At 43.7% G+C, this 21,372-nt stretch overlaps 1 protein-coding gene across 2 annotated transcripts in view; it reads left to right on the top strand.

Moving 5' to 3' along the window:
* Positions 1-21,372, top strand: part of LOC6505856 — a 75,209-nt gene that overhangs the window by 8,483 nt on the left and 45,354 nt on the right. For both annotated transcript variants that reach the window (XM_014905331.3, XR_006506883.1), the window contains exon 2: positions 2,173-2,655. In XM_014905331.3, the coding sequence (XP_014760817.1) occupies positions 2,406-2,655 (250 nt within the window). In that variant the 5' untranslated portion in view covers positions 2,173-2,405. The remainder of the gene's footprint in view (positions 1-2,172; positions 2,656-21,372) is intronic.

The following is a 21,372-nucleotide window of genomic DNA, read 5'->3' as shown; positions in this document are numbered from 1 at the left end:
CCAAGTGTGTCAATGCAGTAGTGACTCAGAGAGCTTGACATACAAATTTGTGGTACATTTATTGGCTTGTTTGGTCAGCCCTCGCACACGCCCCTACCTCCAACCTCCGACCTCTACACACATTTAGCTCACAGAGGGCAAAGGATATTTAAATGCTAAGCTGACGCAAAGTCAGGGGCTATTGACACACATTTGTACGAGAATTTGCACAGCTGGTGAGCCGAGACGGAGACGGTACTTTTTGGTTCCGCTTCTGGACTCTAATCTCCGGACTCTGGACTCTAGATTTTGGACTCGGCATGCTCCTGCGGTCTTTATACTACCAGTGTGTGTGCTTTAATTTGCTTTATTTATTGCACACATTACACATATTGTAGTCCTATTGGCAGTCCACAGCTGGCCCCCCGTTCGGTTCGGTCTTGTCCTTAACGACAACTTATGCAAAAAGTTGAAACTTTAAATAAATAAACTCTGAGGCGAGGGGACCGAGAACACACCGCACACACCTTACAATTTGTGGGGTAAACATGGCTTTATTTTAGTTTCAATTTTCGCTTCGTTATTTTTCCTCACACACACACACGGACGACGGCGGCTGTTTGTTTTTAGATTGCCGGTGCCTCCGTTGCATGTTGTCTTTGCCGCCGCCATCGTCTTTTTGCCGCCATTTTACGCTCGTTATGGCAACACTTTGGCTCAAAAGCAAACGGCAGAGCCGTCCTGACGATGGCAACACATCTCAAACGGCAGGGCTCGACGCGTTCGCACACAGAGAGAAAAAATGCATGCGGGCTGTTTGGCAGCAGCAAAGTAAAAAAATGAAATAAAAATTCATCTCAAGCAGAAACAACAAGGGAAATGCAGAAAGCGCCTTCGCGCCCTCCTCGGATGTCCTTTTCCCGTGACTCCTACTATTTTTTCTCGCTCCTTTATCGTCTGTGTTTGCCTGCATTCGCTTCGTTGACTGGCAACTTTCGTCGCCTCGGCCGTCGTCCTTCGTCCTTCGCCCTTCGCACTGCGTCCTTAGTCCTTCCGCCATCTCGCCCACGTGATTGACTGCAATGCAGAATGTCTCCTTGATGTTGTTTTTCTTTCGCTGCACAGAGAAAAATAATCGCCCAACCAATGGAATGTGATTGGATTAAAGGGGATTACTCTCGTATCTCGACTGTATGATACCCGATACACACGGTAAACCCTGCCATTTATGGATTTATTCCCTAATCCCTCAGACCGTTTACCATTTCTCCAAGTGATGATGATTTTACCGAAGCGTTCAGCTCCACAAGATGCGTGTTGCATTTTCCTCTTGTCTGTCCGCTCCTGCTTGTCCCCGAGATTTGTTTACACGATTGTGAACGGGAGTGTTTGCTAGTCACCCTCAATCCCCCGCTTTTCCTCCAGGATTTCCACATTTTCTTCGTCGCCGTTGCATTAGCGCTCTCGAGTGTTTGCATTTCCTTTGAGCCAAATCACAGCAAATTATATTTTTATTGATTCGTGGCAAACATTTGTGCGCGATTTGCCCGATAAAGTGGCAAAGTGAATTAATTTTCTTGCTTGGGGATTTAACCGATTGGTGGCACTCCAGTGCATTCTGCATATTGCGCATACGCCACCGACATGGTGGACTTAGATAGCGGCGTAGTGTAAAAAAATGGAGAAAACCCGCAACAACTAGGGAAAGCGGCGGTAGCAACAACTTTTCGCATTTACCAAAAAACTTTTCAACATTTTCTTGTTACCCGCTTGCTGTTGTTTTTGTTGTTGTGGCTTCTGCATTTTTTTTTCGACCAAGTTACCAAGCCATAGACCCACTGAGCAAATTGTAAATGAAAAAGTTTTGATGTTATTCAGTGTTTGCAGGGGGCGGAACTGCTGTCTAGCTTCCTCTCCCGTCGTCTGTCCCTGTCTTTCCGGTAGCTTGTTCTGTTGTTGTTGCCGCTGTTGCCACTGTCGTTATTGCTGCATTATGTCTATTGTTGTCTATATACATTTTTGTTGAAAGTAATTGTAAATGCTGTTCATAGTTTGACTGCCGGCGCGCCTGTCTCCTTCCTTTCCATTTTGTGGTTGTCAATTCAAGAGTTTTCCATCGCCAGTTTTCCCAGCTTTTCCAAGGCAAACACCCAAACGAGTCCTTGTCTTAAATTTTAGAATTTGTTTTAGCAGCCTCTTACATCATAAATAACAAAGGGATTGTCCAAAAGCATTATACATAATGGTAATGCCGAACGCTCAAAGAAAGTGTGAACTGCAAAACACTCACAGGATGAATACCAGTGCTCACAACTAAGCTAGAAATAAACAATAAACTATATAATAAATAAGCACAAAAATCAACTTTAAGCCACATTTGAAGTGGAGAAGGACCAGGAGGAGGAGGAGGAGGTTAAAGCCACAACATGACCCGCTTTCGCATAAAAAACCTGAAAATCCTCTCCTGCTGCCTCAGCATTTGGGTGGTGCTCTTCCTCTTCGGGGGTGCACTGCACCTGGCCCAGGGCAGTGAGTTTCCCGAGCGCGAATGTTGCGACCTCACCACCACATCCACAGTGGGGCCCCTGCCCATGCCCCCCGCGGCGCTGCCCACCGACAAATCACCCTCATCGGCCACAACGGCCTTGGAGACGGATCTGGCCATCGGACGATCGGGTAAGTGGTTGCCTTGAATCTGAAAGTGTTGCACAAAATGACAAGGTTAATAGCCAGATTTCGGAATTAGGGGTAGAGACAGTTTGGCCTTTTTATTATTTTTTTAATTATTGACATTCAAGAGTTTTATAAAGTCAACCTTTTTATTCTGGATAATGCTGGATATTATGTTTGGCCAGGATCGAATTTCATTATCGATGTTTTGTTAAATGTTTTAAATTATTTAGTTTGACTTTTTTAATTTGGATTGAAAATTAAATTAAATGCATTAATGGAGGAAAGGATCCAAATTATTCTATATTCTATAATGAATAATAAAAATTTTTGATTTTTTTTTTAATGAATACTTTCTATAAGACATATTTTATTAATATCAGAAGGTCGAAACATATTTAAAGACCCCTTCCATAATCAGAAGATGTCAGCACTGGCTAGTGAACTGTGGCCAGGTCGTTTGCGGCCGATTGCCTATTCATAGTGCTTCACTATAAATGACCAAGTCTAATTTCCAAGCGGTATTTAATGGCTGAATGAGCAGGACTTGGCCCGGGGACTGGCTGGTGGAGAGATATACATATCCTGGTGGACACCATCATCGCTTATGCTCCAATTAACACAATGACCTTTACGGGCCAGTCATCGATGCAGCCATGCTGTGGTCCCACGGACCCCCTCTGGCAAGCAAGGGGTTAAGTCAAACAGTTTGCAATGCACTGGGAGTGGTGAAAATTTGAAATTCAAAGCAAACGTCAGCTGTAAAACAATTTATATTCACTTTGAATTGAGGTTTTGTTTCGTATTTTATTGTGCGGCAACACGACAGAGCGGGTTGTGTGTCGTGTCTCAGTTTCTTGCTGCCAACTTGACTCGAATTAAATGTTTGCTGAGCGTTGCTACGTGTCCTAAACAGGGGCAACAACAACTGCATTTGGCTGCTGCAGCACACTAAATAAATATAGCAGTCGATTGAGTCTCTGAAAACTGCACAAGTTATAGAATATTTTTTGTGTCGTGAGCTGAATTGGCTTTTGTTGTGGCACGTGTTGCGGCCAAAGGATGAGCTCGACGCGATGTACTTTACTTTCAAAACCACATTTATATCATAACAGATTTTGGAAAAATGACTCGTATTACTAGTGCTATGTTGCTCAAACCAATTCATTTCATATTTTAACTACCAGAAAATTTGAGTTCGATTTCAGTTCAACAACCTTCATTTGGGCTTTTACAACTAACAGTGGGTTTAAATCAATTATAAGGTTACATTTTAAAAGTTCCACAATCAGTAGGTGATGAAGTTCCACAACTTCATTGTATGCCAACACTGCGTATAACTAATATTTAATATTTTAAATATTAAACACAATAACAATTAAAAGCTTGTTTAACAAATATGTTTTCATTCCGAAACACCAGTTTTCATTTTTTAGGCCAGTGTACAGCGACAGCCGAATACGAATAATAGACGACTCGGAAAATTGGTTGTGTATAACTTCTCTAAATGCCAAATTAGCCACGAATTAAAAATGTCAGTTGGAAAAGTTGAAGCCTCCACTTTACGCTGAAAACTTCCTGGGCCTCCCTACCTTCGGGGGGTCGACTTTAACTATACCGGACAATTGACGGGCTTGAGGTAAAAGCCGGAGTGCATTAACCCCACTTAGGCACGGGCTGAGGCAGAATCAATACACGCACTTGGAGGCAAAAGCAGACCGTAGTGAGGGGGGCTATGTCCTCGTAATTGAGTTTATTAAATAATCACAAATATCGATTGATTGCGAGTTCCAGCTTCAAAGAATGGAATGGGGGCGGCTACATGAAAGAGCCAATCGGTCGGCACAAATACAGGAAGTTTTTTTTTGTAACAAGCGTGATAGACTGGCGGCGACTGCCAGGATAAATTAGTCATTACAGAAGGCTCTCAATTTGCCAGACAGACGCAGGTCGAGAGAGCACTACAAAATCGATGGGATGCCTAGGATGCGCAGGACTTTCTAGCCCTTCAGATCTCGGTTAGCACCAAAAAAAAGTAACAACGAAAGGCAAACGGTAAAAAGGACATAGTCCTTACTGCAATGGGTTTGACGTTGAGGGACATAAAAATTTCCGTTGTATGTAAGGCGAACGCCATTTTGCTTTTTTTCCATTCTGCTCCTAACAATGTTACTTGGACACTAGTTGGATTCTAGAGGGGATGAAGGTAAAACGGCCGGAGAACGTGTGGTACGTCGAGAACATCTTGCAGTTTATGTATATGGCCTTTAGATTGAGTTGGCACGAATGTACACAAGTTGTTCGAATTCGCATTTGAATGGAGGAATTTCTTTTAGTGGCCGAGGACGACGGATGTGCCTCCTTGAGTTGTGGCTCTCTGTCTGCCTGACTGTCTTTCTGTCTATCGGTCTGTCGGTCCGTCCCTGGGTCTACATGCCTGTCTGCCTTCCGTTGGACTGAGCCATGATATAAGATTTTAATCAGCATAAAATTTCGTTATTCCCTTATATCTTCGATTGCTTTTCCCTTTTCAAATATGCAAAAAGAGAAAATAATAAATGGTGGTTGGTCAAGAAAAATGAAATTTCATGTTTAATGTTCGATTTTGCCTTGTTTATTCCATTTTTTTATTCTACCTATTTGCCATGGATGAGCATCTTTTCTTTGGGGATTATTTTCTCAGTTTTATTTATTATTTTAAGGAGTCCGTACTTAAGCAGGTTTAATTGCTTAAGTCCGTATATTTATACCAAACAATTGATTTCTACTGATTGGCTTATATTTAAACAAAACATAATAATTTTGTAAGGTATGTTCCTAACAATATCCTAATCCTCTGGAAAGTTTAATATTGTTGTTCAACTCCCATCTATTGAACAACAATTTAAGCATATCTGTCCATTATTTCGAAAGGCTCCCAACTTTAAGATTTTTTGCTTCACCTTTAGTGAGGTTTTTAAATTTTGGACTTAAACTAGTTAAAGGTGTACTGCTGCCATATTTTCTCGCTAACACGCTTACCCTTAAATCGCATCAATTTTAAACGCAACAGACACTTTACTCTGCACACGGACACAAACACTCGTAAGTTATTCCACCTTAATTATATTGCAACACCCCTCGACTGGACTAAGGCCCTCGCCCGTGCTCTCCCCGCATTCTTCTCCCTCCTCTTTTGCCTGGCCTGAACCGATGCGATTTTCTCCTACCATTCCGACCCAATTCGAAGCGTTCGCCGAGCACACAACGCGCCCAGGTGCCTGAAGGTCCATGTAACACAATGTTTTATGTACTGCCCATATGTGTGCTCCTGTGTGACGGCGCCTGAGAGTGTGTGCGTCGGTGAGTGAGTGAGTTAGTGAGTAGTGTGTGTGCGTGAATTAGTTATGAAGCCAAAGTCAAAGTGGGTCAGTCAGCTGTAGTTCTTCTTTCGCTGTTGCAGTGCTGCCTCAGCTTCTGTTGCACAGAGTGCGACCATATTTTTAGAGCCCCGCCAATGCCAATTTAATGTTATTGCGCATACGTGCCGTTGGCCGTTGGCATTATCAGTCCGCCCTGTGAGCCTGTTCGCCAGTACCCCAGAATGTCAGTATGGCAGTGTGCCTTGTGTCTTTAGTGCAGTTAAAATTGTAATTAAATTCAATGCCCTCGCACAAATTATGCATGCGTGTCACATAAAATGCAACACGAGGAAGACACGACTGCAGCACAACATACATTTCAATTTGTAGCACTCTCCACCAAAAAACAAGAAAAGAAAGCAGGACAAGCTCTCGACACTTAACCTTCAGTGGGTCTCCTCCTTAAGGTGATGGCATGCTGCGGCGACCTTCATCAAATCAACGAAAGGTAGCACACGGCGTAGCTGCTTTTCCTTTTTGCCTTTCGCTCTTGCTTTCTGCTCTCTGCTGTTTGCCAAGCAAATTAAAAATTCAGCAGAAAGACAGAAGGAACCAACGACGACGTCGACGTCGACGATAAGGACGGCTATGGGAAAGGTTGGTCCGTGGTCTCGACCTGTCTCGATTTCACTTGAAGGGCGACTAAAAAAGTAAATTAAAATTGTCTGTTTATTTGCACAGCATGCCAGTACAAAGCAAAGGAACTGTGCTGAGGCTGCTGACAGTCCTTTAAAGTCAGTTCCAGTGCTGAAAGTCAAGGCTGCTAATTAAGTGCTTTTTGGGGTTAAATACATACATATGTACCGAAAAAAGGCCTGCATTTCAGTTACAGGGATCAGAATTAAGCCGGGATTTCCGCCAGTCTCGGGCTGTTAAGTGTATTATGCTTTAAGCTGCTGGTATTACCATCAATTTTTAAGAGCTCACATGCAAAAAGCGAGTTACATTCAGACATATCTGAACAAAATACGAGTGTGAATAAAATAACTAATACCAACTGGCTGGAAGCTGTCAGATTTTCTCTTTATTAAACAAGATGCCATCTAATTAGATGCAGTATTCAGGCTGTGTATTCATCGCGTGGGGGGCTTTTCGTTAATGACACTTTAATGTGCCACAAAATCAACTGACACAGCTGGGGAAATAAATCAAAAAGGTTATTTTTTTCCTGCATTTTATAATAGAACCTCGGCGAGCTAGCATATATCTCTGGCACCCCCTTACACATGTACGCCCCACTCATCATCTATCAAAATTCACTTTTCATATGTTTGTAGATCCTACCTGAACCGACTTACTGTCTGTCTGGCTGGCTCGTTGTGTGGGTGTCGGTCGGTTTGGCTGGCACACATTTAACCCGCACGTAGTCGCAATTTTAATATAATGGCGGCCTGATGCGAAGACGAGTCGAGTTGAAGCCATATCAACGACCTAGTAAGCATCTTTATACAATTTCATGAGGCTGTCAGCACACGCACAGGCCCACTCACTCAAAACACTCTCACATAGACATATATAGGGGCCACCTGGCGACGCGACCGCGCACTTTGCATAAATTTGTTATGCATATAAAATTAAAAGCATATTTTTAGGCGCTTGCTCCGGCACGCCGCGGCAGCCAGTCGGACTTTTGGTCGGAGTGTTGATATTTTTTTGGCAAATACTCGTAATTTGTAACTCTTGCACACAACTCGAAAACTTCAAAAAGATACACAAATAAACAAAAGCCGAGGGTAGAGATACAGATACGGATACGGATCCAGATACGGAAACGCATATGGAACCCCGGATTCATCGGCCTACAAATGAGCAAAGTTTTACTTTTATTTGATTTGCACGAAACCCGAAAAAGGAAAGTAACAAAATTACTTCTGTTTGCCTTCGTTCGTCTTTTGCAGATTTCGTTTCTTTTTTTTTCTTGGCAAAACAAACGGCAGAAAGTTGAGTTCAAATGAGGGAAAACAACGGAAAAGTCATACAAATTTTCCGAGCAAATGGTGGAAATATTAACACGCGTGTCTGTTTACCTCTCGCATGTCTGTGAAATTAAAAATGAACTCGCACGCACACTGCAAAATAAAATGCAGGTTAATGTTAATTAAGACATAAAAGTATAAATGAAAAAAATATTTCTACGGATTATAGAACAAAGGAGCCGGCTATGGAAAAGGAGGAAAATTATATATTTTCTAATAAAGTAACTAAAACTAGCTTGCGTTATAGAATTTCTTTATCTTAAGATCATATAGATAACTAATAGTACACTATTTTCTTCATATTATTTATTTAATATTATTTAATATATTTAATTTAATATTCAGTATCAGTGCCGAAAAAAAGCACGATGGCAGACCTAATGTTGCTGTCGAGCTGGAAATCAAAATACATTAACGCGTTGCGTGCCTGAGACTGAGTGTGTGTGTGTATGTCCTACAGGACGAGTGGGTGAGCCACTTCATCACCGCAGCAGGAACGACGGCATATGCAAATATATTTCAGGCAAACCAAAGCGACACTCCACATTTATTCCAAAAACCCGGCACTCCACCGCCATCGCCAGCGGCTTAAGTTTGCGTTTTTATTTAATTGCGGAAATTGTGGCTTCGCCCTGCTTCAAAAAAAGCTCATACACACACACACACATGTGTCAAACACATCACGAAGATTCCTTTCCTGAGAAAGCGCTGCCTTTATAATTTCTTTCATAACGCAACCAAGCATTGTAACATATTTTTATGGCCCCACATCTTTCTGCCTTCCCATACACAGTGCCGCGTCTCCTCGAAACATTCTCGGAATTCCAAAGCAGATATGAGTTTTGATACCGTCGAAGTGGTTGCCAGCTTCCATGGCTTCCTCCTTTGACTTTCCGCCTTCCACCAAGAAGAAAAAATAAATAAAATAAAATACACTCGCATCGCACTCCCGCAAATTGAGTCAAGTGGGGTGGCGCCTCGCTTCGCAAGCCAAACTAATTAGAAAGTCATTTTAGACGCCGCTCCACCATCCACACTCCCACAGGTCGAAAGTCGTTGGGCATAAAATTAAAACCGAAAAATGTCTCTTTGCTCGTTGCGTGAATTTGATGAATTCGTAATATATTTCTTATATTAGAAATGCTCAATCATAACCCAATTACACCATCCCAGGGCCAATGCAATGCAATCGAACTAATTATTTTCCCACTTTGTTTCTTTCCAGGTATGTTCTTACCAATAATTGCTGAATCATTAGGGGCCACGCGTCGTATACGTAATATGCCAAAACTTTACTTTATTGATTTCAATTAATTGCTCTAGCTCTGGAGCTTTGGCCTTTACGAAAACGACTCATAAATGAATTGGAAAAGCGTCGAACCAACAAATGGCTGGCAATCAGCTCCGTAAGTGGCTTACGGCCAGGCCAAAATATCGATGTTGGTATGCTCAGCCAGCTCCTAACCCCACAATCGTGTAACCCCTGACCCCACGACCAGCTGGTAATGTGTTCTCGAGCGCGGGCCCATATCAAAGCATTACGATCTAAATGACACTTTGACAGGAGCGGGACCTGGCACGGCGTCGGAGTTTCGGGATATGTATCGGGTGGCGGGTTGTGGGTGGGCGGAGAGGTGGTGTGGGTGTGGTCGGTTACCTATACGGTTACCTGGCGTTCACTTGCACGTTCAGTCGATGGCTGCCAGGTGATATGGGAAAGAAAAATCGAGCCAGACCGCTCACATGCTCGCGACACACGCTACTTAACTGTTAATATTTAAAGTTGCAACGGAAGAGAAGCAATACACTGAACGAAATTGGGTCCTGTTAATGAAGAACTATACATTGGGTGTTGTACATCATTTTCACATAAATCTTTACCTCCCACTTCCCCACATTAAAGAACAAATGTTTCACCTTCGAATGGACAATATATATATATATAAATAGAATCTCATTTTCTTTCAGTGCATTCGCAATCGCTGCAGCAACAACTGCGAACCGGAAGCGGAAAGCTTTTCGCCTGCGGAAGTGTTTCGTGCGCGCCAAGTTTATACAAGCGAAGGCGATACGCAAGACAAGCCGAGTGTGTGAGTGTGATCTGGATGTGTGTGTGTGTGTGAGAGAGAGCGCATTTGTGTGCAAATTGCAAGGAGGGTAATGACAAGGAACAACAGCAACAATAACCCAGTACAATGCGTTTTAACATTCGAGACGCTCAAGTGTCTGTGCCAGCTTGCCTCCAAAGGTGCTGGTGTTGCTTTCAATTGCTGTGTTGTTGGTGCGAGTCCTGCTACTGCTCCTGAATGCTGTTGGTCCTTGCAGCTAAACCGAAACTCACACTAACGAACCGACGACAAACCGGGATTTCACGCCTTTTCCCACCTCGCGGCTGGCAAAACACTTTCACTCGCAGACTCGCTGGCTGTTTTCCTCTGAATCTCTCTTTTTTTTGGAGGGAGCGTGGGGAGGAGGCGGTAATGGGTTCTCCACTTGCCCCCGCCTCTACGGAGATGCCTCATGCCCCCATGATATTGCTTCATTTCGTCTCGTTTCTGGCTCCATTTCCGTGGCACTGCCAGTCGATGATTTTAGCCGACATCTTGTTCGCTCGCTTCCGTTTGGCTTAGCTCGCATTTGGCCCGTATTTGTTGTTGCTGCTCGAAAGCGGCGCTGCACAATCACCGCAGCTGCTTTGCATTTTTCAATGGCTTTTACCCCCTCAGCCCGAGCCCCTGAGTCCTAGTCCCAGTCCCAGACCCAGTCTCAATCCCAGTCGCAGTTCCCATTTTCCATTTTCCGACCTGGGCAACTGTCGCGTGTCTTTGTAGATTGAAAAACATTTTTCCGTGATTTTTTGTTGTCTACTTCTGCCTTCTCCCACTCCTACAGCTCCTGCTCCTGCTCCTGCTGCTGTGTAGTTTTTCCGGTTATTCTCTTGGCATTTTCACATTTTGCATGTATTTTGTTGACAGGCCGAAAATAATCTGGGTGGCTTCCCTGCATTAATTTCTATTCCATGCAGGATCTCTATTTACGGTGGCATTCAAGTGGCTTGACTACGTGACGGTTTGAGTTTTTGACTTTTCGCTGGATGTTGTTTATTTTATTATATATCATACATATATCAACTTTTGGGCACAAAAGCTCTATATAGCCTTTGGCAGATGTTCGAGAATTAGGTTGATTTAATAACAGCTTTCGGGCAAATGCAACTCCTGTAATAACATAGTTAAAGCCGAGTAGTATTTCCCAAATTATCCGCACTTATCGCCTTAAACCATTTCCCCGCACATGGATGCTAATTTGTAGTTGTCCGCCTGTGCTTACCAGGCCAGGCCCCTTTAACCAAATCCTAAACACTCTGCATGTGTGTATTTTCCGACAATTAGAAGCGTTTGCATAACTGACACTCCCAAACAACAACGACGTGTAACAACAATAATTGTGGATATAATATGCATAATTTATAATTTCTGCGGTCACTTTCGTGCGCATTGTTAATTGAAGCATACTTTCGAGAGAGCTGAATGAATTTATTGACATTTATATGATTTAATTAAAATGCCATAAAATGCGCAGTGTGTTTCAGTAGGGGCTGGGCGATGCCAAATCAAAAGCTACCACATTATAAATATGCATAAATTAATGGCTCTGCCCAAGTTAAACAATTTAAGCATTGAAACTGTCCATCCCTCTGTCAATTGGCAAATTGAAATATAAATAAATATAAATAATTAAACCAGTTTGCAGTTTACGATGTCGTTGCCTTATCCTTTGCCTTTTAAATCTGGAATTACCAACGATGCCATAGCCGTAGCTGTAGCTGTTGATATTGCGACAATTATGCGGCTGCAAAGTCTGGCAAATCTTTCGGTAAGCTTCATAAAAGCTTCCGCATTATGTTTACAAGCTAATAAATGTCAGCAGCAAACTAGCAACTGCAAACTGAAAATTGTAAACTGCCAACTGAAACCGAAACTCCAACTCCAACTCCAACTCCAACTATAACTCGAACTCCAGCCAAGCCCCAAATGCAAAGCCAACAAATGGCCGGCAAGGACAAACAAATTAAGCTCCTGCATTTTGCATGAAGCCAATTGCATTTTGGGCAACTGGCCAAAGGACGTTCGGTGGTGGTCTGCTTTTTAGCCCCAGATCAAGTTGTAGCCGTTTTCGGCAAACTTTGCCCAACACACTCGCACATACATATCATATATACGAGCACTGAAAGTCAGAGATTATTTGCAGCTGAGTGGAGTTGGCCTAATTGATTAATGATCCCCGCCGATGGCCCCCTGAGATGAGTCAGCGATTTGTTAACCCTCCGATGACCTTTACTGGCCTGACCCTAGTTAAGCCCAAGTTTAAGAAGGGATTATGCACCACGAGAAATCTTGGGTTGAAGTTTGAGAATTAATGGGGTTTCGCAAGAGGCGAATTAATAACCAAGAAATATAACAACTACCCATTTTTTTCAATGTTTCAAGGATTTTGATGCAAATTGAATGTAGCTTTGGCCGACCGGTACGTGAGCGCTTATAAATAATAACGATTTGGCTAAACCGGAAGCCAAAGTAACAACTTCCTTTTGTACAAATGTTAACCCGTTCGGTCACATGCCACTCACACGGCCTCTGCACATGTGTGCGTGCATTCGTTTATGATTGAGTGCGCTTCGGGGGTGTGGCAAGGAGTCTACATCTGTACGGGTAATGAGCCCAGAAGCGCTCGTGTGTGTGTGTGTGCTTGTTCGTGTGTTCCAGCCCGAAAAAAGCGCCAAAAAGGTCAAAAAACGCAAAATGTTCAAAATGAAACGTCAAAAACAACAACATCAGCAACAGAGCCAGCTCCAGCGCCAGCAGAAGCAACAACAAATTGCGTGTATACTGTTTTTTATTTCGTATATTTTTGTTGTGCTTTTTGGTGTGTTGTAGACCTGTATAGGCCTACACATCATCATCAAAGTGTTGTTTTTTGTTGGGGAACTCGCAACCCTTTTTGAATTTCCGTCTGGCATGAAATATATAGCCGGCTTTCTTTTTGTGAGTGTGTCGCAAAGTCATGTAGTAAAAATTACACATGTATACCATCGGTGTACACGCAACAACACCACCACCAACACCAGCGGAGGCAGAGGCAGAAATTTAATTTGAATTCGCACATCAAATTCATACATAAATATTTAAAGCGACCGTGTATGTGCGAGTGTGGGTGGCTGTGTGCGAAGCCAACAAAAAGCCTTGTATGTGCGGGCAGTAAAAAATTTAATTTATTAAGCAAAGCAACAAACAGTCCAAGAAAAAACACACGATTTAATCATTCATAGGACCATCTATGGCATAATAAACGTCATCATTTGACAGCCGTTTCTTTTGGCCATTTGACATATTAATTGGCCCTCTGGCCCCAAAACCCGAAATGGCCCCATTTTCACCCACTAAACTCGTGTGTCCCGCAACGGGAGATAACTGGCCGGGATAAGGCAGAAGTTTTTTGGCCCGCAGTTTTGCCTTTCGACCAGATTTGTAAACGGCTCTCATATGTTTGCCTGTAGACGGCAGCGTCGCCGAAAATTCGTTAGCTGCAATGGTTTTTGGCCGAGGAACAACTTTTACAAAGTGATTATTATTGTATGGAAACTTTTGCGGCTACTAGTTCCAGTTGCCCCTTCTGCCATATCCATCGCTTTGCCCGCTTGTAGTTACATATGTAAAACCAAAAGAAAAACACGAAACGAGCCAAAACTTATGCGCACAAAGTTTTGGTACAATTTTCATAGAATATATCGCATGACATGGAGCAACAACAAGCCAGGCCAAAAGCTGAAGACAACGCTGAGCTAACACCAATTAAAAGTCATTTAACATCTACCCCCGTACAAAAAGGGGCAGCCGTGGGCGTGGCTCCTTAGACGGACCCTGCCACAGACAGCTTCTGGTCATATAAAGTAAATGGGTTCAAGTGTTTAATATTTCAAAAGTGTTGTTTAGGAACTATCGATACATAGTTTATAAGTTATCCCATATTGTCATCTTTATATTTTCTATACCAACTAGCTTTACAATCCACAACATGTATGCACACACACACCTATCGTTAAGTTCCACAAATGTAAATTTTCTTTAGTACCAATTAGACAGCGAAACTGACAAGAACATATTACTCTACAGTCCACTACTCATTCGTCTTGCCGGTTGGGGATCATTGTTTGGTCCTTCGCATCCGGATTTGTTTTGTAGTTTTCTGTGCATTGGTTCTCATTTGTAATTGTTTCTCGGCATGGAGCAATTAAAAGCATTGACAAAAGGGCGCGCCAGACTCAAGGCCAATATCACACGGAGCTTGGCTTGGGCTGAGGACGCGCAACATTCGAACGCCACACGGGCAGAGGTGTCTTCGCGGCTGGAGCATCTCAACACAACATGGAAAGACTTCAATAGATTTGGTGATGAAATAGCTATGCTCGACGAAGTAGATGGCTATGTGGATCCGGAGCATGACAACATATTCTACGAGGAAAAATATCTAAGGGCGCATGCATTACTTTCGGCGATGGTAGGTACAAGACCTAGTCCATCAGTTGTGAATAGTGAAAACGGCAGCGGCGTGCTGCAAAACAACGACGCAATAATAAGTTTGCTACAACAACAACAACAACTCTTCGAGCAGTTGGCGGCAAATCGAGCCACTGCAAACATGTCGAGACCTGAAGGAGGAGACGCCTACGCGGCGAATTCAGGTAGTGCTCAAATGGTAGGGGCATCAGCTCAAAGCGAATTGCCTAAAATTCAAATTAAACGGTTCGCTGGCAATTATTCAGAGTGGCCAGCTTTCAAAGACATATATGAGAGCACAATTCACAACAAGGCGAATTTGACAAATACGCACAAATTTCATCATTTGAAATCTCTTCTGATCGACGAAGCTGCAAATCTGGTACGACATTTGGCTATTACGGATTCAGCTTACAACACTGCGTGGGAGCGACTTAATGAAAGATATAATCGTCCACGGCATATCGTGAATTCACTATTGGAGCAGTTTATGAAGCTGCCAACAACAACAAGGTCGGATACAGCAACATTACGGAAGGTGTCAGACGGCGCCAATGAAATAGTGCGTGGTTTGGATGCCATAGAGGAAACAGGACGAGACTGTTGGATCATCTACTTGACGCTGGAGAAGCTGGATGCAGATACTCGACGCAGGTGGATCGAGCGCAGTGTGGAGACAGACTCACCCACACTGGAGGAATTCTTCAAATTTTTGGATGCACGTTGCGAGGAACTAGAGCTCAGCAAGCGTGAAACAATCGGAGGCAAGACTACAGCCTCAATCGGTGACAAGGGAAGGAAGGTCACACATTCGCTGGTTGTACTTGAAGGAAACAAGTGCAGCAAATGTCATTCTACAGAGCATCGTCTGTATGGATGCCAACAATTCTTGGATATGTCAGCAGGACAGAGGTTTTCGTTTGCCAAGGAAAACGCTCTATGTTACAATTGTCTGAATCCTGGTCATGGGGTCAGAAAATGCAAATCTACGTTCAAGTGCAGACAATGTAAAGGTCAGCATCACTCACTGTTGCACCTGCAACGCACGCAACAGGCTATTGGAACAATCTCTCAAACTGGTGAGGATCAGGAGGATCCTAGCGCACACATCTCAACGGTGACTACGAGTCACATCGCACAAGCAGAAGGTTCTGCAGCAATGGTATGTGCACAAGGCACTGCAAATTCACAACAATCAACTGGATGGAACAGGAGCACCTTGCCGACGGCCATGGTCAACGTTCGCAACGCAAAGGGAGATTTGGTTGCATGCCGACTCCTATTGGACACGGGTTCAGAACTGTCGTACATATCTGAACGCTGTATACAAACACTTGGTTTGGCTCGTACGCCATCACGCATACTGGTTACGGGAATTTCATCAACCAAAGCAGACACTACAAGGGGATGCAGCACTATAAGCATCCAATCCCGTATTTCGCAAGATCAGCTGGTAGTCCAGGCTCACGTGCTTGGAAAGATTACGTCATCATTGGAAAGGCAGACCATCGACGCGTCTGTACTTCGAGTTTTCAACGATCTGCAACTGGCAGATTCACAATTTAGCACAAATGCCCCAATTGACATTCTTTTGGGCAGCGAACACGTTTGGAGTGTTATAACTGGAAGAAAAATCTACGACGACAAAGGAAAGCTCATTGCTATATCATCAATTTTCGGATGGGTAATTACATCACTGCTTTCATCACGCGCATGCAGCGCTACGGCACTCACAACGACAATAGACATCGATGCTTATCTCAGAAGGTTCTGGGAACTAGAGAGCATACAACGCAAAGCAGAAGTCCAACCTGAAGACGAGGAGGTGGAGAAACACTTTCTTGCAACACACACTCGAGACGAACAAGGCAAGTACATCGTGGAACTTCCGTTTAAAGCATCCGAAACACAATTCGCAGATACACTTCAAGGAGCGCTGCAGAGGTTCAAATCAGTTGAACGACGTTTGGCACAAAATCAACAATTACGTAACGACTACGTGAAGTTCATGAGGGAATACCAGGAGCTAGGACATATGCGAGAAATCTCACCGACCGAAATTCCCAAGGGTAGGAATTTCTACTTGCCACATCATCCCGTATTGGGTCGGAAACTTCGAGTGGTTTTCGACGGATCATATCAAGACGCCAAAGGCATGGCGTTAAACGACACGCTCTCGATCGGACCGAGTATTCAGCGAGACCTATTTGCTGTGTGCTTGCGATTCCGTATGTACAAATACGTCTTTTCAGCGGACATAGTCAAGATGTTCCGTCAAATATGGGTGAGCGAAAAACATAGAGACTATCAGAGAATCGTATGGAGAGAGGATCCGTCAGATCCTATCAAGCACTTCCAACTATGTACGGTGACGTATGGAACATCATGCGCACCATTTCTAGCAGTCAGAGTGCTAGAGCAACTCGCTGCTGACCATAAGCGCGAGTTCCCGAACGCAGCAAAAATCGTGTTGGAGGACTTCTATGTCGACGACGTTCTCACTGGAGCAAATAGTGAGGATGAGCTGCTACGCAACAGGGACGAACTGGTCCAACTGATGTCCTGTGCTAACCTAGAGCTCGGGAAATGGGTATCGAATACCAAACGCATCAAATCGGAGGATAACACGGATTCCTCACAATCACCAGTCAAAGTGCTAGGGCTGCATTGGCACCCTGGAGAGGACACATTATCGTACAATGTAAACCTATCGAAAGACCCTCGCTGCACCAAGAGGCAAGTGTTGTCGGATGTCTCACGTATATTCGACCCTCTCGGTCTATTAGCACCAATCGTAGTTCAATTCAAAATACTATTTCAAAAACTCTGGCTGTTGAATTTGAATTGGGACGACGAACTACCGAGCAAACTAGCAAACAACTGGCTCAAATGGCGAGCTGATCTGGACAACCTTCACAAGCTCCAGATACCGCGCTTAGTTAAAAGCGACAAACAGAAAATCGAATTGCACGGATTTTCAGATGCATCCACCAAGGCATACTCAGCGGTGGTCTACAGCCGAGTGGTTAACGACGATGGAACCATTTCGGTCGCCATACTTGCAGCAAAAACAAGAGTGGCACCTTTGAAGCAGCAGTCTTTGCCGCGCCTGGAACTATGTGGCGCATTTCTACTGAGTCAACTTCTGCAATCCATAAAGGCTGGACTAATGAACAACGACGTAACGATCTACGCATGGAGTGATTCGACGATAGTCCTGTCATGGTTATCGTATTCACCAGCCCAACTCAAGACGTTTGTTGGGAACCGCACTTCAGAAATCCTCGATACCATTCCGAAGCATGCATGGCGGCATGTAGACTCAAAATCGAACCCAGCGGATTGCGCATCCCGTGGCTTGGGAGTATCCGAGCTCATTGACTTCCAATTATGGTGGAAGGGTCCTTCATGGCTGAGGGACAAGGAACAATTCTTGGAAAGGTTGAACAATACTCACAACTGTACTTCTCTTTCAGACAAACGCATACAAGACGAAGTCAAAACTACCTGCCTAGCTGCGCAGATGACTGTCACGACGGACAACCCTTTGGATAAGCTTCTCAATCGCAAATCATCTTGGCTGAAGCTTATACACACACTTGCTTACGTTTTGCGCTTCATTCATCGCATGAAGCACCCATCTTCGAAACAAACATCGAATTCTCTTACATTCGATGAGATCAAGGCAGCAAGGATTCGATGGCTGCAACACGCTCAAGCTGGTTTTCAACAGGAGTTCCAGTTGCTACGCGCAAACAAGGCTCTAGGGAACCAATCTCAATTGGTCAAGCTCTCACCAATCATCGACAAGGACAACCTGCTAAGAGTGGGTGGACGAATCCAACATTCACAGTTGTCAGCAGAGGCGAAGCATCCTATTTTGCTTCCAAAGAATCATCGGATCACATATTTGATCATTGAGCATGAGCATCGTTTTAATTTGCATCCTGGAGTCTCATCTCTCTTCGTCATTGTTCGACAAAGGTATTGGATTTTCGGCGCACGAAATTTAATACGCAAACTCACACACAACTGCCTGGCTTGCTTTCGGCAAAAGTACAACACAATGCATCAACGTATGTCAGATTTACCGAGCGTACGTATCACGCAAGCACTTCCGTTCGTAAACACCGGATGTGACTACGCAGGACCCATTCTTCTAAAGGACGCAAAGGTGCGTAAACCACGCATCAGCAAGGGCTACATATGCCTATTCGTTTGTATGGTCACTTCGGCGATCCATCTTGAACTCGCCACGGACCTATCCACGGAAACATTTCTGGCGGCGTTGCGACGATTTTTCTCGATACGAACAAATGCGCACCTTGCTTGCGCAAATTAGTGCTGTCGTCAACTCACGACCCCTCTGCTACTCATCAGATACAGATGACAGCTATCTATCACCAGCCCATTTTCTTATCGGAAGACCATTCACAACAATACCGGAGGCGGATCTTGGCCACATTCCTGTGGGCCGACTGGGATACTGGCAGAGTATCCAATCTATGTACCAGGGCTTCTGGAAGCAATGGCACCAGGAGTATTTGACAAGTCTACAGCAGCGTCCTAAGTGGACCACAACAACCCCTAACATTTCGATCGGTAGCGTTGTGCTCGTCAAGGAGTCCAACACACCACCAGCATCATGGCAACTAGCGAAGGTGATCGACACGTTCCAAGGAAAGGACAATATGGTTCGCGCAGTCAGGATCAAGACGGCAGCAGGAGAAGTGACCCGGCCAATAACTAAAATTGCGAAACTACCCAGTTCAGAAACCGTGTTTCAGGGTGGCCCGGGATGTTTAGGAACTATCGATACATAGTTTATAAGTTATCCCATATTGTCATCTTTATATTTTCTATACCAACTAGCTTTACAATCCACAACATGTATGCACACACACACCTATCGTTAAGTTCCACAAATGTAAATTTTCTTTAGTACCAATTAGACAGCGAAACTGACAAGAACATATTACTCTACAGTCCACTACTCATTCGTCTTGCCGGTTGGGGATCAAGTGTTTTCGCCAAAACTACGTGGTGTGATGATGTGCTGGGCGAGATTCTATTGGAAACGGCCAGAGTTCGAGCACGTGTCGGTTTAGTTGTCGACAAGTTTACTATCACAGTTGGGCACACGAAACTTTGCCCTGCCAGTCGGGTGGGTCCACTTCCTAGATGGGTTCTGGAGTGGGTCTGGTCATAAATAAATTAACTACTTAAATTTGCTTGCGGTTCCGATCTAAGACGGGCTTGCTGCCCACCCACCCCAGCACTGCTACAAAATGTCTTGTTTGGCTTTTAAATGAGGTATTTCTTTTATTTTTATATATATGCTTTTAATAAACTGTAGCTTAATTTGTATTAAGAAACTGCTAGTAAGACCCTACAAAAATAAAATGTGGAACAAGAGTGCAAAATTGTTTGTTTAAATACAAAGATAGGGCTAAGGGATAATTGGAAGAAGCTTATAAAACCCACTTTATTAATGTGTATCAAATCTTATTTCATTTCCATCATTAAAAATAACTATCTAAAACATTTCTCTCAATGATTCAAGTTACTTTGCATGCGTAACTCGCTGCGGCTGGTGTCAATCAGCCTTGACCAAAATGGCAACATCTCTCCTCGCCGTACAGTCTTCGGAGCCAAAGCGGCAAAGTGGCCATTACTCTAATTAACCTTATTTCATTCTCAATTATAAACGGCAAGAACAAACAGCAAACCAGGAACAATAACAAGAAAGAACATCACTAATTGTAACAAGCGGAAAAACAAGAAAATCCAAGGCGGCAGGGCAGGCAAGCGAAAACGAAAAGAAAAACCAAAACAATTGCCTTAAAACATAATTGTTATTTTGTGCCTTTTCCTCTTTTGATTTTCCTTTCGACTTTTTGGCCCAAATATCCTCCTCCGACAAAAAAAAAAACAGGCAAAGGCAAATTAAGTTTTTTGCTCTAATTTAGTCTGACGCGCGTTTGGCCAAAACGGCAAAACAACAAAAAAATCCAAAACAAGAACAATAATCGTGGGATTCGCTTTCCTCCGCCGCCCGTCTTGGCTTTGCTTAATTTACCATTTTTCACTCTTATCGCCCCTCGAGAATGGTGGAGGTGGCTGGCCATAAAAATAGGGCCAAAACGGCACAGTCCCAGGCTCAGGCACGGACATAGGCAGTGGCTGTGGCAGGCAAATGAAAAACAGTCGGACTCTCTAGATGTTTTAAAGTTTAAGCTGCGAGCGTAACAATAATTTAATGCGCCTCTTAAATTGTTTGTAAAATGTTCAACAACCGCCGCGCTCTCGACATGGCTTTTCGCTTTCCAGCGGCAAAAGTTAAAAAGTGGAAAAGTTTTTCTTTTCTATTTAACGTAATTTTCCCTTATTTGCTGTGTCTTTCGGGCCCCAGCCCTCCAGCTCCCAGCCGGGACGCTTCGTGGCTAGCTCATTTCCCCACGCAGATTTTCCGCATTGTTGTCGAGCATATGTTGCCCTTGCCTCATAATGTGGCATATTTGGCAGCTCGACAGCTACGATTGAGTCTCGTGGCATGTGCTGCTGTCTTCATTTGCAGGAGTCCTTCCTTCCTTCCGTTCGTCCTTCCGACTTTTCTTTTTCCTTCTCATCATTTTTTTTTTGTATTGTGGGGGAGGAAACCCGAGACACTTCGGGATGTCTCATCTCGTTTTCGTGGTTAAGCAAATGTTTAACAAACCAAATCTGAGATTTGCATTTTATGTTATCCTTCCTTCATGCCTTGGATAAGCTCAGCTTTAATGCCTCTAA

Source organism: Drosophila ananassae, chromosome 2L, assembly GCF_017639315.1.
Source record: "Drosophila ananassae strain 14024-0371.13 chromosome 2L, ASM1763931v2, whole genome shotgun sequence".
NCBI lineage: Eukaryota > Metazoa > Arthropoda > Insecta > Diptera > Drosophilidae > Drosophila > Drosophila ananassae.
Note: the sequence above shows the minus strand (reverse complement) of the source record. Positions and strands in the feature narration are given on the sequence as shown.